The 22539-nt window shown below is 41.9% G+C and overlaps 1 protein-coding gene across 1 annotated transcript in view; it reads left to right on the top strand.

Annotated features, from left to right (window-relative positions):
* Positions 1–22539, top strand: part of DLG2 (discs large MAGUK scaffold protein 2) — a gene marked incomplete at both ends in the record, with an annotated part of 1055326 nt that overhangs the window by 11457 nt on the left and 1021330 nt on the right. The window contains one exon of the mRNA XM_083362102.1: positions 9288–9419. Within this exon, the coding sequence (XP_083218228.1) occupies positions 9288–9419 (132 nt within the window). The remainder of the gene's footprint in view (positions 1–9287; positions 9420–22539) is intronic.

Here is a 22539-nt window from a genome sequence, read left to right as displayed (position 1 = left end):
AGTACAATTCAGTTTTTCTGAAGGTAGTTAGGCTTCGTTAATACTGTCCATAAAACTAGGCAGACCTCGGTCAGCCATTGATGACATCATTAATTGTGATATACTGCTAGGTCTTCTTGTATTGGTTCTGTTTAGATTTGTTTTATTTGAATGTTTGATTTATGCGTTGGCCTTTGGCTGTAGTAATAAATTGGACAGAGAGGACCACTGATTTGAACGAGGGGGTCAACTGAAGCCAACTACATTAAGATTGAACAGCCCTTCCTTAACAGAAGGAGCGGGATATATGCACTATTCGGGTGACCTCGAGGGGACAGATTAAACCTCCAAGTGGTCTCAACGGTTCTCAGAGAGAGTGCCAACAATCAGATGACTGCAAGGAACATAAAGAGCCTTGGTGGAGCAGTGGGCTAATGCCTCCTTAAGTAACACCAGCTGCCTGCAATTAGTGCAGGTTCGAGTCCCACCAGGCTCAAGGTTGACTCAGCCTTCCATCCTTCCGAGGTAGGTAAAATGAGGACCCAGATTGTTGGGGGCAATAAGCTGACTTTGTAATAATGCCGCTGGGGGGTGAGCAAAAGCCCTAATAAGCAGGCATATACATAGAATGAAGGCTACTGCTAAGCTTGTAAGCCGCCCTGAGTCTTCGGAGAAGGGCGGGATATAAATGGAATTAAAATTAAAATAAAATAAAATAAATCCTTCCGTTGTCCACCATTCAGTCAAAAATTGAAGAAGCTTCTTGGATGACAAGCGAAAGTTCCTCCTCCTCCTCCTCCTCAAGGAAAAAAAAACAACAGTCCGGTTGCCTTTTTGAAGGGGAAAAAAACCCCTTTTGAATCCATCTCATTCTATTTAAGGTGTTGAAAATCTCTTCCAATTGAATTGAACTAACTGAATCCCCTAGCAAGGGTCATTCAGATCAGCTCAAAGTAAGGGCCAGTCCTGACCCTCGCATGCATGCAAGTGAAACATCGTGTGGTTTGTTTTTTTCTTTTCTCCTCCTGGAAGAAATTAATTCAGCAGAATTCAGCAGAAACTCCGCATGAGCAGATGGGACCCCTGCATCCAGGCAGTCACACCTGCTCTTTCTCGCAGGTGCAAGCGTTGCGGATTTTTTGTCTGTCTGCAAACACTGTGCCTGGAAACTTAAATCTACAGGAACGATCAGTTTTGCAAACCAAAGAGCCTGGCTTATTTTGTTTCTTTTGTTGGAAGCACAATGGGAATCTGATAGCTATGGGGTGCTTTGCAAGTGATCCTGACTTACCTTTTCAAAGCTGGTCTTAGCTTGGTCAGACCAAAACTGTGATTATCTGTGATTGTTTTTCCCAGTTTTTGGTTCGACTAAGCAAAGACTACTTTTAATGTAAAATGTAAAAATCTACATAGAATTATAAAATTGGTCTATGATTATTTGTATATTTCATGTAGATTTTTTACATTTTACATTTACGTAGATTTTATGTGTGTAGTTAATGATACTAACTGTAGATCTACTTTCACATGGAACAAATCTGGCTCAATTTTGTGAGTTTGAGGCATTTTAATATGAAAATGTTACGGGTCGGGGGAGCAAATAATGCGGATTATATCACTTACAGTACTACTGAGTAGTAATTCAATGCCATTGTAAATAAATAAGACCAATATTTTAGACAACGTCTCTGTTTCAAATCTCACTGAATCTTGCTGGTACAATAAGATTGGGTGCTTTTATATTGGGTGTATTTATATTGGTGGGATATTATGTTTTAAACGAGATCCAGCGCTGCACGCTGATTGAGGAATGACAGCCTTGTCTTACTAAAATAAAAAAAGTTCCTAATATATTTTGGATAACTTAAGAAATACTGTACATTAAATTTTGAACATGAGGATCAGCTAGAAAATCATATCCAAAGTCCATTTCAATGGATAATATTTATTATACTCAAGGAAGGCTTAAAAAAAGAAGCACTAAAGAGCAATGGATTGAATTGAGGTGATGCTTTAAGCAGGAAGTTTCAATAATGTTTGTTACAGAGCAGCCTGAGAAACTAGCATTAGATCCAAAAATTGGCTTTCAACAAATTAGGCTAAAATTGGTTTCAAGAAAATCTAGGACCAGTTCCATAAGTCACTATATTCCTCTGGAAAAAAAAACATTTAAGGAAAATGAGGAGACTTAACGATCACAATTGACCCCCAAATTTCTGTTGCTAAGTGAAACATTTTGTTGTGAATTTTGCCCCATTTCACAACCTTTCTTGCCACAGTTATTAAGTGAATTACTGCTGTTGTTCAGGTAGTAACACAGTTGTTAAGTATTACTAACGCTTAACCTTGACTTTGCTTGTGATAAGATCTCAAAAGGGGATCACATGACCCCGGGACATTGCAGCCGTCATAAACATGAGTCAATTGCCAAGCGCCTGAATTTTTATCACCTGACCATGGGGATGCTGCAACGGTCGTAAGTGTGAAAAACGGTCCTAAGTCATTTTTTTCCAGTGCCAATTGTAACTTTGAACAGTCGCTAAATGAACTGCTCTAAGTTGAGGACTGCCTGTACAGTGGATGAATGCTTGTATTTAATAGCAAACTGGTAAAAAAAAATATATTCATTTAATGCCAGGAGTTGGACGATGTTATATTAAGCGCATGTCCATCTGGTCATCAATAATCAAATCTAGTGCCTTTATCTTAGATGCCCATTAAGTCCAGCTATTTATGCATCAAAATTGCAGCCTTGTGTTGTGATTGCTAGACCTGCTCTCATTCTGTTAACTCTGCAACAGGCGCAAAATTCTGTTACCAGGAATGGAGCTACAGTATATAATGAGGACTTTTTTTAAGGATGCCAGCCTCATGTTTTATTTTTCTTCTCTAGCTTGCTGCATTTCATTATCTGGTTTTCTATGGCTTTCAGAAGCTCTTTGTGCCAAATTCTCGCCTCCTTTTGATTTCTCAAGGGATGCGGTGGCTCAGTGGGTTAGGACACTGAGCTTGTCGATCAGAAGGTCGGCAGTTTGGCGGGTCGAACGTAGCAGAGCGAGCGCCTGTTACTCATCCCAGCTTCTGCCAACCTAGCAGTTCGAAAGCACGTAAAAATGCAAGTAGAAAAATAGGGACCACCACGGTGGGAAGGTAACAGCGTTCCGTGTGCCTTTGGCGTCTAGTCATGCCGGCCACATGACCACGGAGATGTCCTCGGACAAGCGCTGGCTCTTTGGCTTTGAAACGGAGATGAGCACCGGCCCCTAGAGTCGGAAACGACTAGCACGCATGTGCGGGGGAACCTTTACCTTTTTAACCTTTTGATTTCTCAGAAAGCTTCCAGGGCCCAGATATTTCCCCACAAGCACCCTTAGAAAATAAAATCAGCAGATAGCTGCAACCCAGTTTGGGATGTTAAATGTATTTCTCAGCTTCAGACAGTCACTTGAAAGCTCAGCTGCTCCTTAAAAAAAAAAAGAAGCAAAAAGTAGACCGAGTATGGGTGAGTGTGGAAAGTTTTAGCTAGGTGGCACACTGAGAAATCTGAGGTTTATGACTTCCTACAGGCATAGGAGCCAACATGCTTTCCAAATCTTGAATGTTTCTCCTTGGACTAAAATCAGTGATATAGATCTTTCTCAGTCATCTGGAATTAACCAGACGTACTACCACTAATTGATAGATCTGGTTTCAGAAAGGAACAGATTGCAGTCTTGCGTTTTGTTTTTTTTTTGGTCCCCATCAATGCAGACTTGAAATGTATGCCCGTGTCTATGCAATATGGGGCAGTAGGCAAGCCCAAGGAAAAAATATATTCTATCCTTATATGTGAATATTGGAATATTTTATGCAGTAGTAGGCATGGACAACCTCTGGATTTCAGAATAGAGTTGGAAGGGATCTCGAAGGCCATCTAGTCCAACCCCCTGCTCAAGCAGGAAACCCTGTATCGTTCAGACAAGGGGTTGTCCGATCTCTTCTTAAAAGCCTCCAGTGATGGGAGTACCCACAACTTCTGAAGGCAATCCGTTCCCTTGGTTAATTGTTCTCACTGCCATTTCTCCTCAGTTCTAGGTTGCTTCTCTCCTTGAATAATTTTCATCCGTTGCTTCTTGTCCTGCCTTCAGGCGCATCGGAGAATAGCTTGACTCCTTCTTCTTTGGGGCAGCCCCTGAGATATTGGAACGCTGCTATCATGTCACCCCTAGTCCTTCTTTTCACTAGACTAGACACACCCAACTCTTCCAAGCGTTCTTCATACGTTTTAGCCTCTAGCCCCGTGGTGGCGAACCTATGGCACGGGTGCCACAGGTGGCACGCAGAGCCCTTTCTGTGGGCACGCATTCCGTCGCCCCAGTCCTAGGCTTTCAGCCGGGATTTATAAAACCTTTTCCCTTTAGGCCTCTGCCGCCATGTACCCCCCCCAAAAAAGTTTCAATTAACCAACTTCTCGTGGGGAAAAAAAAAGTTCTCGTAAAGTTGGAATTGATTGATTGAACTTTTTAGTCCCACCCAGTCTGCAGCAACCACTGCAGCCATGCTCACCCTAATTGGCCACGCCCACCCAATTGGCCACACCCACCCAAAGGGCCATGCTCACCTGGCACCTGATGATAGATAAGTGGGTTTTGGGTTGCAGTTTGGGCACTCGGTCTCTAAAAGGTTCGCCGTCACTGCTCTAGCCCACCCCCAATCGTCTTTGTTGCTCTTCTCTGCACTCTTTCCAGACTTTCTTTTTTTAATATTTATACTCAATTTAGTTTACGGAAAGCAGGAATAGCTTGATTGAACCTCATATATGACTTGGCTGAGAATCCAGTATGAAGGTGGAGCTTCTGCCTTAGAAATCAGAGAAAGAGGATTTGGTGGTCTTTCACAAGACGATGGGAAGTGCTCCAAAACTGGTTACTTTTTTTGTAATCTTTCTTGCAAATAGGCTTACCTTCAAATATATCACCGAGCTGCAGTTAGCCACCGCTGCCCTATACTTACGGGACCCAGAAATATTCTTGTAAATAAAGAACAGACAAAAGATTAATGTTTGGCAGCATGCCAGCTTCCAATTATTATTTTGCTTTTTTTTTTTTTTAAAGAAAAGTCATGTAGATCAAGCATATTTAATACTACGTCTCTGAGCCCGTTTGGAACCTGTGTACATATTTCCTCTGTTAATCCCAGGTGTTTCTGGCCTTCAGCTGTGTTTTTTGAGGCCTGAGCTTGGCTGGCATCCAACTGGCACATGGGCAATGCTTAGGCAGAATGCCCAGTTGATTACAAATAAATGCATTGTTAAAAACATACACCAAGTTGTTGCTGGATGTGTTCTACAAAGGGCTGAGGAAGACCTTGTCAGCTTTACTCATCGATAAAAGAGAGCAGGGCTTGCTCACAAATCGGTCATTCCCTGGTCACTTTCCAATTCGATTACAGGTAGTTCTCGACTTACGACTTTGTTTAGTGACCGAAGTGACAACGGTACTGAAAAAAAGCGACCATCTTTTACGCTTACAACCCCATGGTCACATGATCAAAATTCAGATACTTGGCAACTGATTCAGATTTTTTTTTAAACCATTTTGCTATGAAATGTAACCATTCAAGCCACTGTACAGGTAGTCCTCAACTTACAACAGTTCATTTAGCGACCGTTCAAAGTTACAACGGCACTGGAAAAAAGAAACTTTATGACTACTTTTAACGCAATCGTTGAAATATCCCAATGGTCGCGTGATCAGAATTGGCAACTGACTCATATTTGTGTGTGTGTCTGTGTGTGTGCAGTGCCCAAAAGGTTGGGGACCTCTGATATATATATATATCGTGTATATGTGTGCTATGTATGTGTATGGGTAGATACAGACTTTCTTTCCAGAGCAGGCAACAGAATTTCATTTTTAACATGGGCCAATGTACTCATAGTAAAAAAGTTGACCATAAAGATTATCTTAACTTATTTGACGTTACAGTCCACTGAGACCTGAGTCACAGATTGTCCTACTTCTTCCTATGTTCTAGTCCAGGGGGGGTAGGCAAGCCAGCTCAGGAATTCTGGGAGTTGAAGTCCATGAGTCATAAAAGAGCCAAGGTTGCCTACCCCTGTTCTAGTCGTAGGACTAATTTAACAAGTGCAGCGGTTAACTTAACAACTGTGGTAAGGAAAGTTGCTAAATTTAATTACGGCAGCAAGACTTTTGATAGGTCAGTATTGGAAGAAAGAGGAACTGCCGACCATAGAAGAGTGGATTTTAAAGGTCTCCGACCTGGCAGAGATGGCGAAGATTTCGGCCTATTTGAAAGATTACTCGCAAGAACGCTATATTATGGAATGGAGAAAATGGATTGAGTTTATCCAGAACAAGTATAGGGTTAAGAAGTTTTATGTAGCATTCGAATAAGTCTTCTTTCTTTTTTTTTCTTTTTCTATTTTAGCTTTTCTATATATATTTAATATTACTAAGGTTTGTTTTATCCTATATAAGCTAGAGAGTGATGGATTTTAGAGTTTATGGTTTTTAGTATATGGTTGTTTATGATTGTTTTTTTATATATATATATACCTTGTATTTAGCTCTGGGAAGTCGGGGGGGGAGGGGGAGAGGGAGGGGGGAGGGAGAGGGGAGGGGGAGGGGGGATTGTTAAAGATAAACTGTATGTTAAAACTTTTCAATAAAAAAAAAAAACAACTGCGGTAAGGAAAGTTGTAAAAATGGAACAAACTTCCCTTCACAAATGTCTCGCCTAGCAACGGAAATTTGGGGCTCAATTCTGGCCGTAGCTTGAGAACGACAGTAAAGTAGCAACATGGTTGTTAAGTGAGTCTGGCTTCCACCTTGATTTTGCTTGTCAGAAGATCGCAACCTCGGGACACCGCAACCGTCATGGGCCGTTTGCCAAGCATTTGAATTTTGATCACGTGACCGTGGGGATGCTGCAAAAGTCATGACAAGTATGGAAAGTGGTCATAAGTCACTTTTCCCAGTGCCGTTGTAACTTTGGATGTCACTAAATGAACTGTCGCAAGTTGAGGACCACCTGTATTTAGGTTTACCTGTGATTTAGTGTTGTTTTTCTCCATTACCAGTTCTAGAATTTCAGTAAAGTGAGCAGCCAAAAAGCCTGCTCTTGACTCGATTGTGTTTTGTTTGACTAATAGAAAATGCACAGGAATGTATATATAGTTTTTTTCAGAGCTTAGTCATGTGCATAATAATGTAAATGTGTCATAGGAGCTGTAGGTTAAAAAAAGAGAGTAGATTTTGTTTACAGGTGTTATTTTGACTTTTTTTTTTATCATCCTCTCTGCAAATGCCCCTGAATCGGAATTTTGCAATTCTGTCTGCAACACAACGGCCTTACGTTTTAAAGAAATTATTTAAAGGACTTTTTCCATTATGTTTATCACCTAGGTGACAAATAAACCTCCAAAGTAGTTTGTGTGATCAGTTATAAACAAGGCAACATCTGCCCTGGCCTATGTTTGTCTAAAACGCTTAACACAAGAGGAAGGCAGAGGAAAAGAAATGTATATGACCAATTTTAAACATTGCCGTTAAGATGTGCCTCTTCACCTTAGAACTGAGCAAAACCAAGTTTTGTATTAATTAGCAATCCTTGTTTGGCAAATGCATCCTTCTGTTTTGCACATATTCCTGAAACAGGAAATAAGATTTGTCCCATGTTTGGGGCCTAGCTTAACATATATTATATATACATATATATATGTATATACATTATATATATATATATATATATATATATATATATATATATATATATATATATATATATGCAAATTATTCAAGTTGCTAATAAAGAATTTTGGGAGGCTGAGATGGCCATTTCGAACTCTTTATGTTCTCATCAGTCAGTCATACCCTTTATCTGAGATTCGAACCTGGGCTGATTGTATCTTAGGCAGTTGTTTTTAACTTGCTGAGCCACAGGTTCTTTCTCTCTTTTTATTAGCTAGAAGGCAAGGCAAATATATGTTAAGTATTTGTCAAGGCTTTTTGAAAACACCTTGCTAATTAACTCTTTCATTCCTGTTTTTGGCCTATCTCAAGGCGTATCCACAGGATATAGTCAACTATGACAGCTCATTATTTGTGCAAATTATTCAAGTTGCTAATAAAGAATTTTGGGAGGCTGAGATGGCCATTTCGAACTCTTTATGTTCTCATCAGTTAGTCATACCCTTTATCTGAGATTCGAACCTGGGCTGATTGTCTATTAGGCAGTTGTTTTTAACTTGCTGAGCCACAGGTTCTTTCTCTCTTTTTATTAGCTAGAAGGCAAGGCAAATATATGTTAAGTATTTGTCAAGGCTTTTTGAAAACACCTTGCTAATTAACTCTTTCATTCCTGTTTTTGGCCTATCTCAAGGCGTATCCACAGGATATAGTCAACTATGACAGCTCATTATTTGTGCAAATTATTCAAGTTGCTAATAAAGAATTTTGGGAGGCTGAGATGGCCATTTCGAACTCTTTATGTTCTCATCAGTCAGTCATACCCTTTATCTGAGATTCGAACCTGGGCTGATTGTATATTAGGCAGTTGTTTTTTACTTGCTGAGCCACAGGTTCTTTCTCTCTTTTTATTAGCTAGAAGGCAAGGCAAATATATGTTAAGTATTTGTCAAGGCTTTTTGAAAACACCTTGCTAATTAACTCTTTCATTCCTGTTTTTGGCCTATCTCAAGGCGTATCCACAGGATATAGTCAACTATGACAGCTCATTATTTGTGCAAATTATTCAAGTTGCTAATAAAGAATTTTGGGAGGCTGAGATGGCCATTTCGAACTCTTTATGTTCTCATCAGTCAGTCATACCCTTTATCTGAGATTCGAACCTGGGCTGATTGTATATTAGGCAGTTGTTTTTAACTTGCTGAGCCACAGGTTCTTTCTCTCTTTTTATTAGCTAGAAGGCAAGGCAAATATATGTTAAGTATTTGTCAAGGCTTTTTGAAAACACCTTGCTAATTAACTCTTACATTCCTGTTTTTGGCCTATCTCAAGGCGTATCCACAGGATATAGTCAACTATGACAGCTCATTATTTGTGCAAATTATTCAAGTTGCTAATAAAGAATTTTGGGAGGCTGAGATGGCCATTTCGAACTCTTTATGTTCTCATCAGTCAGTCATACCCTTTATCTGAGATTCGAACCTGGGCTGATTGTATCTTAGGCAGCTGTTTTTAACTTGCTGAGCCACAGGTTCTTTCTCTCTTTTTATTAGCTAGAAGGCAAGGCAAATATATGTTAAGTATTTGGGCTAACCATGGTTCTGTTATTGTTTGCTTTAGATACTGATCGAGCTTTAGCACTTCTGGAAGATTATTGTAAGAAGTTAAAAAAGCCCGAGGAGCAACAACTGAAAAAAGCCATTAAGAAGGTGATGGGCATCTTTAAAAGCAGTTTGTTCCAGGCTTTGCTAGGTATGTGAACAAATGCTACCTTTTTCGTGCTTTTATGTTTTCATTTATTTGGATGTTATCCTGGATGGCTTTTGAAAGAGGTCCCCAAAACTCTTCCTGAGATCTGGGAATACTGCATACTATTGCGCTTAGTTTGCTTTATCAGTTATAATAATTATAAATATAACCCCATGGAAGGCAAGTCTTTTTTTCATGCTACTTGCTTTATAGGAAAGGTCACCCATTTTTTAAAGGAGCCATTATTTTTTTTGGGGGGGGGGGAAAAGAATTTTCTGCCATTGGAAAACAGAGGAGCAAAAGTTTGCCTAGTCTAGAGGCCCCCAACCTTTTGGGCACCAAGGACCAGTTCCACGGACAAAGGTTTTTCCACGGACCGGAAAGTGTGTCATTTTGTGTGCTGCCTGCATCCCACAGATGGGGCTTTGCTTGTTTGTGCGGACCGGTTGCTGGCATGGCATGGCCCGGTCCCGGTCCACGGCCCGTGGGGTTGGGGACCCCTGCCCTAGTCCAAAGGTGCTTTTCCAAAAGGCAATTGGACTTCCTTGGGGGTTTTTTTTGTCCTTGAAAATGTTTCGCTTCTCATCCAAGAAGCTTCTTCAGTTCTGAAGCTTCTTGGATGAGAAGCGAAACATTTTCAAGGGAAAAAAAGCCCCCCACGAAAGTCCAGTTGACATTTGGGAAAGCACTGTTGGGACAACCATGACCTGGATGTTTGAGAACCTCTTGAGACCAAAAGCTTTTCTAGCTTGCTCAGAACCATGGTTCCCTTGCCAATGCCCTCTACGGAAAGCTAAAGGAGGTTTAATGCAAGTAGCCCTCGACTTACGACCACAGCTTGTCTGTTGCTCAGCAAGACAGTGGTTAAGTGAATTTTTGCCCCGTTTTACGACCTTTCTTGCCACGTGAATCACTGCAGTTGTTAAATTAGTCACATGGTGGTTAAGTGAATCTGGTTTTCCTATTGACTTTGCTTGTCAGAGGATGGCAAAAGATGATCTCGTGATGCCGGGACACTGCAACCGTCATAAATACATGCCAGTTTCCAAGCCTCCCAATTCTGATCACGTGACCGTGATCTTAGGGATGCTGCAACGGTGATCATGCTGAAAAATGGTCCCAAATCACTTTTCCCAGTGCCGTTGTAACTGAACAGTCACTAAACGAACAGTTGTAACTGGAGGACTATCTGTACTGCTGTTTCATCGATGCCACACATTGCTGACGGGATGATAATATAATTTCTTATCAATTATCACTGCCAAAGACAAGGAGGAGCATATCTCCCTTTATCCTAAAGGTGCTTTGAGTTTTATAAATATTCCAAAAGAATTCCCATTGCCAGCAATTTCTCTGAGGAGACTAGTATGGAAGCAGTTTTTACAGATCTCGCAGTATCCATGTTTGCATAAAGACCCTTAACCAGATCAATTCAAAGATCTAATATCTGATTTCATGATCAGCTTCCTTGGTTACAAGCATGACTTCCTTTTATTATGCGAACCTAGTCCTTTAATATCTTGGGCTAACCGAGATCATAGGTTTTCAGTAACCAGACTGAATCCATTATGTAAATGCTTTCAGGACAGACAGAATTGTTGGATAGGAATTTACCATCCATATATAACAATACCTATAGGGTCCCTGGGTGCTTCCTGTTTTCTTGCAGACGTTTCATTACCCAATTAGATAACAAGAAACAATGGTTGGAAACTGAACAAAGAGAGAAGCAGCCTGGAATTAAGGAGAAACTTCCTGACAGTGAGGACAATTAACCAGTGGAACAGCTTGTTTTCAGAAATTGTGGGTGCTCCATCACTGGGGATTTTTCAGAAGAGGCTAGACAGTCACTTGTCTGAGATGGTATAGGTTCTCCTGCTTGAGTGGGGGGCTGGACTAGAAGACCTCCAAGGTTCCTTCCAGCTCCTATCCTATTCTGTTCTGTTCTGATCTGTTCTGTCCTATCCTATTCCATTCCATTCCATTCTATTATATTTTCTATTCTACTCTATCCTACTCTATCTTACTTTATCCTACTCTACTCTACTCTACTCTACTGTACTCCATTCTATTCTATTCTATTCTATTCTATTCTATTCTATTCTATTCTATTCTATTCTATTCTATTCTATTCTATTCTATTCTATTCTATTCTATTCTATTACTCTACTCTATTCTACTCTATTCTATATTCTGTTCTACTCTACTCTATTCTACTCTATTCTAAATTCTGTTCTACTCTATTTGATTCTATTCTATATTCTGTTCTACTCTACTCTACTCTACTCTACTCTACTCTACTCTGTTCTATTCTGTTCTATTCTATTCTATTCTATTCTATTCTATTCTATTCTATTCTATTCTATTCTACTCTACTCTACTCTACTCTACTCTACTCTACTCTACTCCACTCCACTCCACTCCACTCCACTCCACTCCACTCCACTCCACTCCACTCCACTCCACTCCACTCCATTCCATTCCATTCCATTCCATTCCATTCCATTCCATTCTATTCTATTCTATTCTATTAACATCATCATTGCTAGAAGGGAATGGGGCTTGTTCTCTAGTTATACGTGAGTGCCCTGTGAGTATTGATGGAAGTGTTTTCGGTGGTTTCTTGATTAATCTGTTGTTTACACACCAGCACTGGTGATGTTACCTAATTAGATAATGAAACCTCTGCAAAACAAAACAAGCAAATTCAGAGAGCACCCCAAGACCTCACAGTTCAATCCTGAGCTACAGGTTTTCTCTTCTATTGAAAAAAAAACAAACCCTCCCAAATGGGAGCAGAACAATCATGAAGCCGTGGGGTTGTGCAAAAAAAAAATGTCCTCCAGAATAAGAATCTGGGATTCTCTTCTTGGCAGAAATGATACAATAGCCTCTGTTTTCCTGCTGCGTGCTTCTAATTCTGGAAAAGGATTCTCTGCTAATGGTGTGATAGTGCCCATAATTGCTTCCTTCTTTCCTTTCTCCAAGGCATGGCTGAGGGTGAGGGAAATGTGATGTAAAGATAGCAACAGGAAGTGCCTGGAGTGGAGGTACCGTACTTACCAAAATCAAAGTGGAACTTACCTGTTCACAGGTTTCTTTGCACCTTGATTAGGCTCCCAGTCATTCAAACTGCTGCTTCTACATCGTTGCAACAGCTCCGATCTTGGAAGCAAAAAAAAATAAAAAAAAATAGCACCAATTCCTGAATTTGTCTGGAACCTATAATGCACAATTTTGAAATATTTTATATTTATATTTATATTTTATATTTTATTAAATTTGTATACCGCCCTTCTCCCGAAGGACTCAGGGCGGTGAACAGGGCATATATAAATAGCAAATACAAAAATTAAAAGAGAATTAAACAAGTGCCCAGATAAAAAACAATAACAATATAAGAAACCCATTAAAAACCCTAACGTACCCCATCAGGCCAGCCAGCTTGTTGAAATAAATGGGTCTTAAGTCTTAAGTCTGTAAATGTTTCCTCTTCAGAGGAAGGGTCGGTAAGATACATTGATAGAAATGATGGGGATTTTGTTGTTGTTGTTCTGTTTGGTTTGTTTTTGTATTTTTTTCCCCCCTTGGTTAAATTTTTTTAGAAGAAGTTAAAAAAAAAGCGAGAAGTTTCCTAATGCAAAGATGTATTCAGCGGATTGTATTTTATTAAACCAAGATTTTTCTACACACGCGGACCCTTTTCCTTTTTTCCTCGCAGGAAGCAAAAATTATGAACTTATTAACCACAAATTGGGAAAACCGTAGCGATTATCATACAATAACTATCCTAACTAGGAATCAGGAATATTAATTCATTGATAGATGATGGCTTAATATCCTGGCTTCCTCTTGAACTGGCACCCATGTCTTTTGCTGTTTAGATAAAATGGTAAAATGTAGTTTTCTGGTTTTATAATGATTAAAGCATATGAGTTGCACAAATGATGAAAAGATTTATGTGTTTTATTTTGGCTTAAGAGTGATTGTCCAAACCAGCTTTTAGGATGAAAGAATTTACCTACTGAATCAACAGTCTGAGAGGGGAAAAAAAATGTGGTGTTCGAGATAAAAATACACATATTTATTATTCTTCCTGACTTGGAATGAGCTTCTTTCCTTCCCATGGTGCTTTTTTAATACTACTAAAGAGATTGAAATGGGAAAGCACATAATCCCTCATTATAAAATTGTTTTGCAATTTAATGGCTTAGAACTGCTGGTTTTTCTAAAGCAGTCGTCCGAGCGTATTCCAGGCTGGAAGATAATGCTCTTGCGTAATCAATAATCAGGTTTGGTTACATAATTTCTGTTTTTAATAATCATGTTCCTGACATCTGTTTGAGACCATTTGGGGTCGATTGCCATGTTTAATGTGCTTGCATCTCCTACCTTCTCTTTAAAGTGCTATTGTTGCCGTTGCAGTTTTTAGCCTAAGTGGATTTATCTCTGGGTTTTAAATCCTGCCTCCTTGTAGCTTTTGTGCTCTGACATACTGTTGAAAGAAAAATCTGCATCAGGGTCCAGTCCAAGCCAGGAATAAACGAAATGGGGACTGTTTCAGAAAGAAGGTTGGTAGTTTATTGAAGAGGAGAGCCAGAAAAAATGAGGCTCTGGGAAAGCTGACCACATGTAGCTGGGAGTGGTGGGTTTTTATACCTTCTCGGGCTTTTGAGGTTGTTTCCTGTTCCTGTGTCATGAACTTTGACCTGAGCTTCCGAGCATATCCATTGGGTATTCTGATGGTGGTGGGTTAATCCTGTTAGGTCCCAAAGGTCATGTCTTTTAGAGTTTGGGTGGGGTATGTAGATTTTAGGGGTCTTTGTCTTTCTAATCTCATCAGCTTCTAGCTTCCTGGCTCCAACTTTTCTGAATAGGATTATCAGATCTGCTTCAGCTGGTGCAGAATGCAGCCGCGCGAGTCGTGATGGGGGTCTCCCGATACTCCCATGTAACACCTCTACTCCGTGAGCTGCATTGGCTTCCGGTTGCCCTCCGGGTGAGATTCAAGGTGCTGGTGATGACCTATAAAGCCCTAAATGGCGAGGGTCCGGGATATTTGAGGGAACACCTGCTGCCAGCATCAAGCTCCCTTCGTCCAGTGCGCTCCCACAGGGAGGGTCTTCTCAGGGTGCCGCCGGTTAAAGATTGCCGGCGGGTAACACCCAGGAGTAGGGCCTTCTCAGTGGGTGCGCCTGCCCTGTGGAACCAGCTGCCTGTGGAGCTTAGGACTGCCCCCAACCTCCGTTCATTCCGCCGGGACCTGAAGACCTGGCTCTTCGAGCTCTCTGGCCCAGGCTGAGAATTTTTTAATTTTAATTTTAATTGGGTTTTTACTGTTCTCAGGGTTTTATTTAATCTTTTTAAATTTGTTTTAACGTTTGTATTGACTCTTTTTTAAATGCCCTGTAAACCGCCCTGAGTCCTTCGGGAAAGGGCGGTATATAAATCTAAATAAATAAATAAAATAAATAAATTTCTACAGACCTGGTTTGTGCTTGGGGGCAGAGAGACTTGGGGGTGATGATTTCTGCCTAAGATTTTCTATTATTTCTTTGGGGAAATATATTCTGCTTTTTAAATATCTCCCAAAATATTTCTTTCTCGGGGGGGGTGGGAGGGTCTGACTTCCCACAATACAATTTACACATTGCCAAGACCAAGACCACATATACACAAGACCACTTTTTAAATGGTTGGCTTTGTTGGATGCATGCACAATCTTCCATCAGGGAACATCCCCGTCTTGGAATGAGTTAGGAGCTCTGGAAATGCTCTAAGCCAGGAAGATTCAAAATAGGTCTGTTTCAAAGTGAAACCATGCCTGGGCCACCTCAAATATCTTGTTCCATGTTTGTCGTGGCCTGTTTCAGGGCTGGAATCATCAAGGGCACAACATTTTTGCATACTGCTATATTTCATTTAAATGGCAACCAACATTTAAGGACTTGTGATTAGGGGGTTGGACTAGAAGACCTCTGAGGTTCCATCCAGCCGTGTGATTCTATGTTCTATGACTCTAGTAGGAAGAGAAGGACTAGGGCAGGGGTAGGCAACCTTGGCTCTTTTATGACTCGTGGACTTCAACTCCCAGAATTCCTCAGCCAGCATGGGGGAAACTATGACCCCTTCATGACTTGTGGACTTCAACTCCCAGAATTCCTGAGCCACCATGGCTCAGCTTGGAAACCTCTCCCTTTTCCCTCAGCATGGCTGGCTCAGGGATTCTGGGAGTTGAAGTCCACGAGTCATAAAAGAGCCTAGGTTGCCTACCCCTGGCCTAGAGTTTGTTGGAGTTTCAGCCTCAGGAAAGGTGGTTTGCAGGGAGAAGGCTGCCCTGTGCTGTGTCTACCATGCAGGCATGTTCTTGATATGTTTTCTGTGACATTGTTTTTAGTAACACAATAGTTTTATGTATAACTTCCTAACACTTGTGCATTAGATCTGGATGCTTTCTTGGCACAGTAAATAAAGGGTGTAGAGTGACATCTTGTGGTTGCTTCTCAATGGGAAACATTCTTACATTGTGTAGCTGTAGTGATCATAGTTCTCCAAAGCCCAGATCCATCTACCTGCAAGAATCCTGTTTTTCGTCACCATTAATGTGGAAGCTGCTTTAAAATGAATCTCATTAGCCTGTCTGATTCAGTTCTGTCCAGAATAGCTACATTCACAAAACATTCTAACACACAACATTCTCACTTCTTTTCATTGCTTTACCTGAGTTTGTCCAGTACATTGACTCCGTTCCCACAACACGTTTAACCCTGTTAAACATAGAAAATCTGAAAACTGATAGCAGAAAAAGACCCGGTGGTTCATCAAGTTTATTTTTTAAATTATCACATTTTTTATTTATTTTGTCTGTTTATTATTGTATTGTTATTTATTTCATTTATTTTTATTTTTATTTTTTAAATTTTTGTGGGACGGTAGACATGTGTCTATCCCAAGCATGTTTAAACTCCTGTTAAACTACTAATCAAGGCAGGGTTTTTTTTTTAACCACTTGTTCTGGAAGTAGACAATTACACTATTTTTTTTCCTTTAATGATCCTGTAATCCTTTCCATTGGGGTGGAGTTAGAGTGACTGAACAGAGCCCTAGTGTTTACTGGCTGAATGCCCTTCCTGATGCCTATGCAGAGTTCACAGCAGACAGTTACTCACTGTGCCCCACTATCTAGGATCGAACTCACAGCCTCTTGATTGTGAGGCTGTGAGAACCTCTAGGTTGGGGTCCCCAACCCCCGGTCCGTGGACCAGTACCAGGCCACAGCATGCCAGCAACTGGTCCACACAAACAAGCAAAGCCCCATCCATGGGATGCAGGCAGTGCACAAAACCACACACTCTCCAGTCCGTGGAAAAACCTTTCTCCGTGGAACCGGTCCCTGGTGCCCAAGAGGTTGGAGACCTCTGCTCTAGGCTACCACACCATTCTTTGGACAATTACACTATAGTAAGGTAAAGGTTCCCCCGCACATGCGTGCTAGTCGTTTCCAACTCTAGCGGCTCATCTCCGTTTCAAAGCCGAGGAGCCAGCGCTTCTCCGAGGACGTCTCCGTGGTCATGTGGCCTTCATGACTAGACGGCAAAGGCGCACGGAACACTGTTACCTTCCCACTGTAGTGGTCCCTATTTTTCTACTTGCATTTTTACGTGCTTTCGAACTGCTAGGTTGGCAGAAGCTGGGACGAGTAACAGGCGCTCACTCTGTTATGCGGCACTCGGGATTTGACCCGCCAAACTGCCGACCTTCTGATTGACAAGCTCAGCGTCCTAACCCACTGAGCCACTGCGTCCCTTTAATTACACTATAAGTAGGTCTAAAGTCCCAGTTTGGCTATACAATGTCTTTGCTGACTTTCTTCCAGAGGTATGTCGGATCACATGAGGTTCTTCTGAAGTTCAACTTAAACCAACTTCCTTTTTACTTTTAACTTGTTCCTTAGTGTTATCCAGTGGTGGGATTGAAATAGGTGAACAACTGGTTCTCTGTGTGGATGCCGCTTCCGGAAGTCCATTCTGGGCCTGAGCAACAAAAAAAATTAGCTACTGGTTCTGCCGAAGTGGTGTGAACTGGCTGAATCCCACCACTGGTGTTATCAATTTGGAGATCAGGAATGGTGGTGCAGTTTTGCAGGCTAATTCTGCCTACAGTGTATAGTTTGATCCTGATGGACCTCAGGTTAACTCAGCCTTCCATCCTTCTGAGGTCGGTAAAATGAGGACCCAGATTGTTGGGGGCTGTAAAAACTGCTTAGAGAAGGCTGTAAAGCACTATGGGCAGCATAGTGAGATTCAAGGTGCTGGTAATGACCTATAAAGCCCTACATGGCATGGGTCCGGATTACCTATGGCAGCACCTGCTGCCGGCATCAACCTCCCTCCGTCCAGTGCGCTCCCACAGAGAGGGCCTCCTCAGAGTGCCTCCGATCAGAGAATGTCGATTGGTGGCCCCCAGGGGGAGGGCCTTCTCTGTGGGCGCGCCAGACCTATGGAACCGCTTGCCGGTTGAGCTCCGGATGGCCCCCGACCTTCGCTCCTTCCGGCACAATTTAAAAACTTATCTATTTGAACAATCTGGCCTGGTTTGATGGGTTTAGGGTTGGATCTAATTTTAACATAGTTTTAATTATTGTATTATATTGGGCATGATTATTTAATTCTTTTTAACTTCTTTTTTAACTTTTGTATTTATATTCTGATACTTATTGCCCTGTACACCACCCTGAGTCCTTCGGGAGAAGGGCGGTATAAAAATTTAATAAATAATAATAATAAATAATAATAATATAAATCTGAATGCTATTGTTATTGTCATAGATGTCTTCCATGTCTTGCTCCTAAATAAGATAATAACCTTTAATTTTAGTTTTTATTTTTAGGTCTGGCTTGTTTAGTTTTTATTCCTTTTACCTGTTGGAATTTAGTGATAGGGATTTTTAAAAGAACTGTTTCCCGTGGCACATTGATAACCAGCATAAAGTAAAGGTAAAGTTTCCCCCGCACATGCGTGCTAGTCGTTTCCAACTCTAGGGGCCGGTGCTCATCTCCATTTCAAAGCCGAAGAGCCAGCGCTTGTCTGAGGATGTCTTCGTGGTCATGTGGCCGGCATGACTAGACGCCAAAGGCGCACGGAACGCTGTTACCTTCCCACCGTAGTGGTCCCTATTTTTCTACTTGCATTTTTACGTGCTTTCGAACTGCTAGGTTGGCAGAAGCTGGGACGAGTAACAGGCGCTCACTCTGTTACATGGCACTCGGGATTTGACCCACCAAACTGCCAACCTTCTGATCGACAAGCTCAGTGTCCTAACCCACTGAGCCACCGTGTCCCTGATAACCAGCATACCTAACCATTAAAGTACGCTGGCCTCATGATCACTGCCTATATATATTTTTTTCAATTAAGGACCAAATCCTGAGCAAATACCCAATTTATTTGGAGTCAGTCGCAATTTATCGTTCCTTCCAGTTGCCTTTTATATCTCACCTGGGTTATAATGAGATTAGGCTTTCAGTTTCATATCAAGTTCAGCACATTAACCTACATTTTGTTAAGCTAAAATATTTTCTTCCATTTTATTTCATATTATTCTCTCACAATCCTTTAGAGCAGGGGTGTCAAACTCAATTTCATTGAGGGCCGCATCAGCATTGCGGTTCTCCTCAAGGGGCCGGGTGGGTATGACCAGGGTGGGCGTGGCCTACTGGGTGGGCATGGCTAGAGCCCGTATGGCCTACTGGGTGGGCGTGGCCAGCTCTACATCATTGGCATCAAGGGTGCCTATGGGGGCCTGGGCAGGAATGGGACAGATCTGAGGGTCTCTGGCAGAAGGAGGGTCTCTGGGCCAGGGCCAAGGCAGTGGGGGGCCGTTCCCTCACTGTTTCCAGGATGGCTTCGCGGGCCACATGAAACCACTTCGTGGGCCGGATCTGGCCCCCGGGCCTTGTGTTTGACATGTCTGCTTTAGAGTAACTTGCTGGCTTCTGTGTTTTGTCTTTTCTTCAATCGTATTATCATTTATCTAGATGGGGAATCAAAGCCTTTGAAAAGCCTTTTGTACTGGCGACTGATTAAAGCCATCACATCTGTTTCCAGAATCAAAACTGCTATTTGCATCGGGCAAATTCAATAACAAAATTTTATAGGAAGAAGAGAATCGTGCTGAATTTGCTTAGACTGCAACTGTCGAAATGAAATGAGACTTTTTTTTAAAAAATCAGCCTAGCTTAGAACCATATCAGCTCTTGGACGAACCACCAACAGAACAGACACTTTCTTGATTCAAACTTAAATATTGCAAGAGTACAGATTGATATAAAATGGAGCTCTTTGCTTGGAGGGATGATAAAGTGCAATATACGTCATTTGACTCGGTATATAGGTATGTATCATTCCATCTGCTTGTTTGTGAATTTGGTCGAGGTTTTGGTCAAATGAAATTCTTCCCTATATGCACTTAGGACAGAGATCTTGAGGTTCATGGCCAATTGGATATAAGGTTATATCTTGAGAACTTGAGGTTCACGGCCAGTGGGATTTAAGGTTATACCTTGAGAACTTGAGGTTCATGGCTGTTAGGATTTAAGGCATTTAAGGCCATCAGGAACACCCATTTATTTATTATTCATTTATTATTTATTCATTTCTGTGTTAGATTTATATCCCATCTTTTATCGATGTGATTTCGGTGGTATATACACACTCCTCCCTCTTCCTCTTTTCCCTCTCAACAACCATGCTGTGAGATAGGATGGGTTGAAAGAGAGGAGTTGTGAACTTCTTGTGAACTTCTCGGGCTGAGACTTAAATAAACCCCATGTCTCTTTGGTGCTAATTCAGTACTCTAAGCCAGAGGTCCCCAACCTTTTGGGCACCAGGGACCGTTTTTGTGGAGAGAGGTTTTTCCACGGACCAGAGGGGGCGTGGGTTTGTGTGCTGCCTTGCATCCCACAGCTGGGGCTTTGCTTGTTTGTGCGGACCAGTTGCTGGCATGCCGCGATCCGGTACAGGTCCGCGGACTGGGGCTTGGGGACCCCTGCTCTAAGCATTACTTCATGCTGATTTTCCAAGCAATTTACCCTTTTTGACTGTCCGCCCATCCATCCAGACATCCAGTCATCTAGATGTTTATATCACTCCATCCTCAAATTTTCCCTACCACAATAAATCTGTGAGAGGTCAGGCTGAGAGAGTGATTGGAAACAAGGTCAGCCAGGGATCTTTCCATGGTTGAGAAGGGATTAGAACTGGGAGCTTCCTGCTTCCAGTTGGACATCTTCATCGCTATTCTGCATAGGCTTTTGGGCTTAGAGAGGGACTGCGTTAGCCCTTCAGTGTAGACCAGATCAATAAACAGACACTGATTAATTAATCCAATGATTAATTGTTCTCACTGTCAGGACATTTCTCCTTAATGTTAGATTGAAGCTCTCTTTGATCAATTTCCATCTATTGCTTCTTGTTCTGCCTTCAGATGCTTTGGAGAATAGCTTGATTCCCTCTTCTTTGGAACAGTCCCTGAAATAGTGGAAGACTTACTGTTATAACACCCTAGTCCTTCTCTTTGTTGAACTAGACATAACCCGGGTCCTGCAACTGTTCTTCATATGTTTTAGCCTCTAGTCCCCTAATCATCTTTGTGGCCCTTCTCTGCACTCATTCTAGAGTCTCAACATCTTTTTGCATCGTGGCGACAAAAACCGGATGCAATATTCTAAGTGTGATCTTACCAAGGTATTATAAAGTAGTGTTAATACTTCACGTGATCTAGATCAGGGGTGTCAAACTCAATTTCATTGAGGGCCACATCAGCATTGTGGTTGCCCTCGGGGAGCCGGGTGGGTTTGGCCAGGGTGGGCGCAGCCTACTGGGTGGGCGCAGCTGGAGTGCGTATGGCCTACTGGGTGGGCATGGCCAGCTCTACATCGTTCGCATCAAGGGTGCCTATGGGGGCCTGGGCAGGAGTGGGACAGATATGGGGGTCTCTGGCAGAAGGAGGGTCTCTGGGCCAGGACCAAGGCAGCGGGGACCGTTCCCTCACTGTTTCCAGGATGGCTTCGCGGGCCACATGAAACCACTTCGCGGGCCGGATCCGCCCCCCCCCCGGGCCTTGTGTTTGACATGTCTGAACTAGATTGCTCAGGAAAATTCTCCTTATTTCTAGGTTGCTTCTTTCTTTGATGAGTTTCCATCCGCTGCTTCTTGTCCTGCCTTCAGGTGCTTTGGAGAATACATTGACCCCTTTTTCTTTGTGGCACCCCTGAGATATTGGAAGACTGCTATCATGTTACCCCTCAGTCCTTCTTTTCATTAAACTAGACATACAGTACCCAATTCCTGCACCTGTTCATATATGTTAGCTTCCAGCTCCCTAATCATCTTTGTTGCTCTTCTCTGCACTCCTTCTAGAGTCTCAACATCTTTTTTATATCGTGGTGACCAAAACTGGATGCAGTATTCCAAGTGTGGGCTTACCAAGGCATTACAAAGTGGTGTTAATACTTCACGTGTTAACACTTCACGTTAATGCAGCCTAAGACCGCATTGAATATTTTGGCAGCCTAAGCCGTCCCCATCATCCGGAAAGGACCACTTTGAAAACCTTCAACCAGATGCCTCTCCCTTGCAACTCCCACCCTTTGTAAAAGAATAGATATTTTGCTACTTGATTGGAGGAAGGTAGAAATAATGTAATAAAGAGATAAAATCCTCAATCTCTTGGCCTTTTTCCCAAGTATTTCTTAACACTGTTAATAGCCCAGCTGGGAGGTGCCCAGTGGGGCCACATCAATGCAGTTTTTACGCTAGGGAGCCATGTTTTAGTTGAATTTATCCATGGAGGTCAGTCTTAATTGGAGAGGTTAGGGATGAGGGTTTATTTGTTATTTTTTTTCCGAAAGAGCCTTTCCAGGACGTTAAAATATGAAAAGGAAAGGAATTTTCGAGTGGACTTTTTTCTCTACTAATGAGAGCAGCGTTTGATGAAAAGCGCTTGTAAAACTTTTCTTTTTCCTTTCAGAGCCAAGGAGGGCACATTTGTAATGTTCATAATTGGGTTTTGTTCTCCACCGTGGTGCCCTGTACATTTGCGTCGGGACTGCAAGCCTCTGCA

This window comes from Vipera ursinii, assembly GCF_947247035.1.
Source record: "Vipera ursinii genome assembly, chromosome: 4".
Lineage (NCBI taxonomy): Eukaryota > Metazoa > Chordata > Lepidosauria > Squamata > Viperidae > Vipera > Vipera ursinii.
This window is presented reverse-complemented; position numbering and strand designations above follow the sequence as displayed.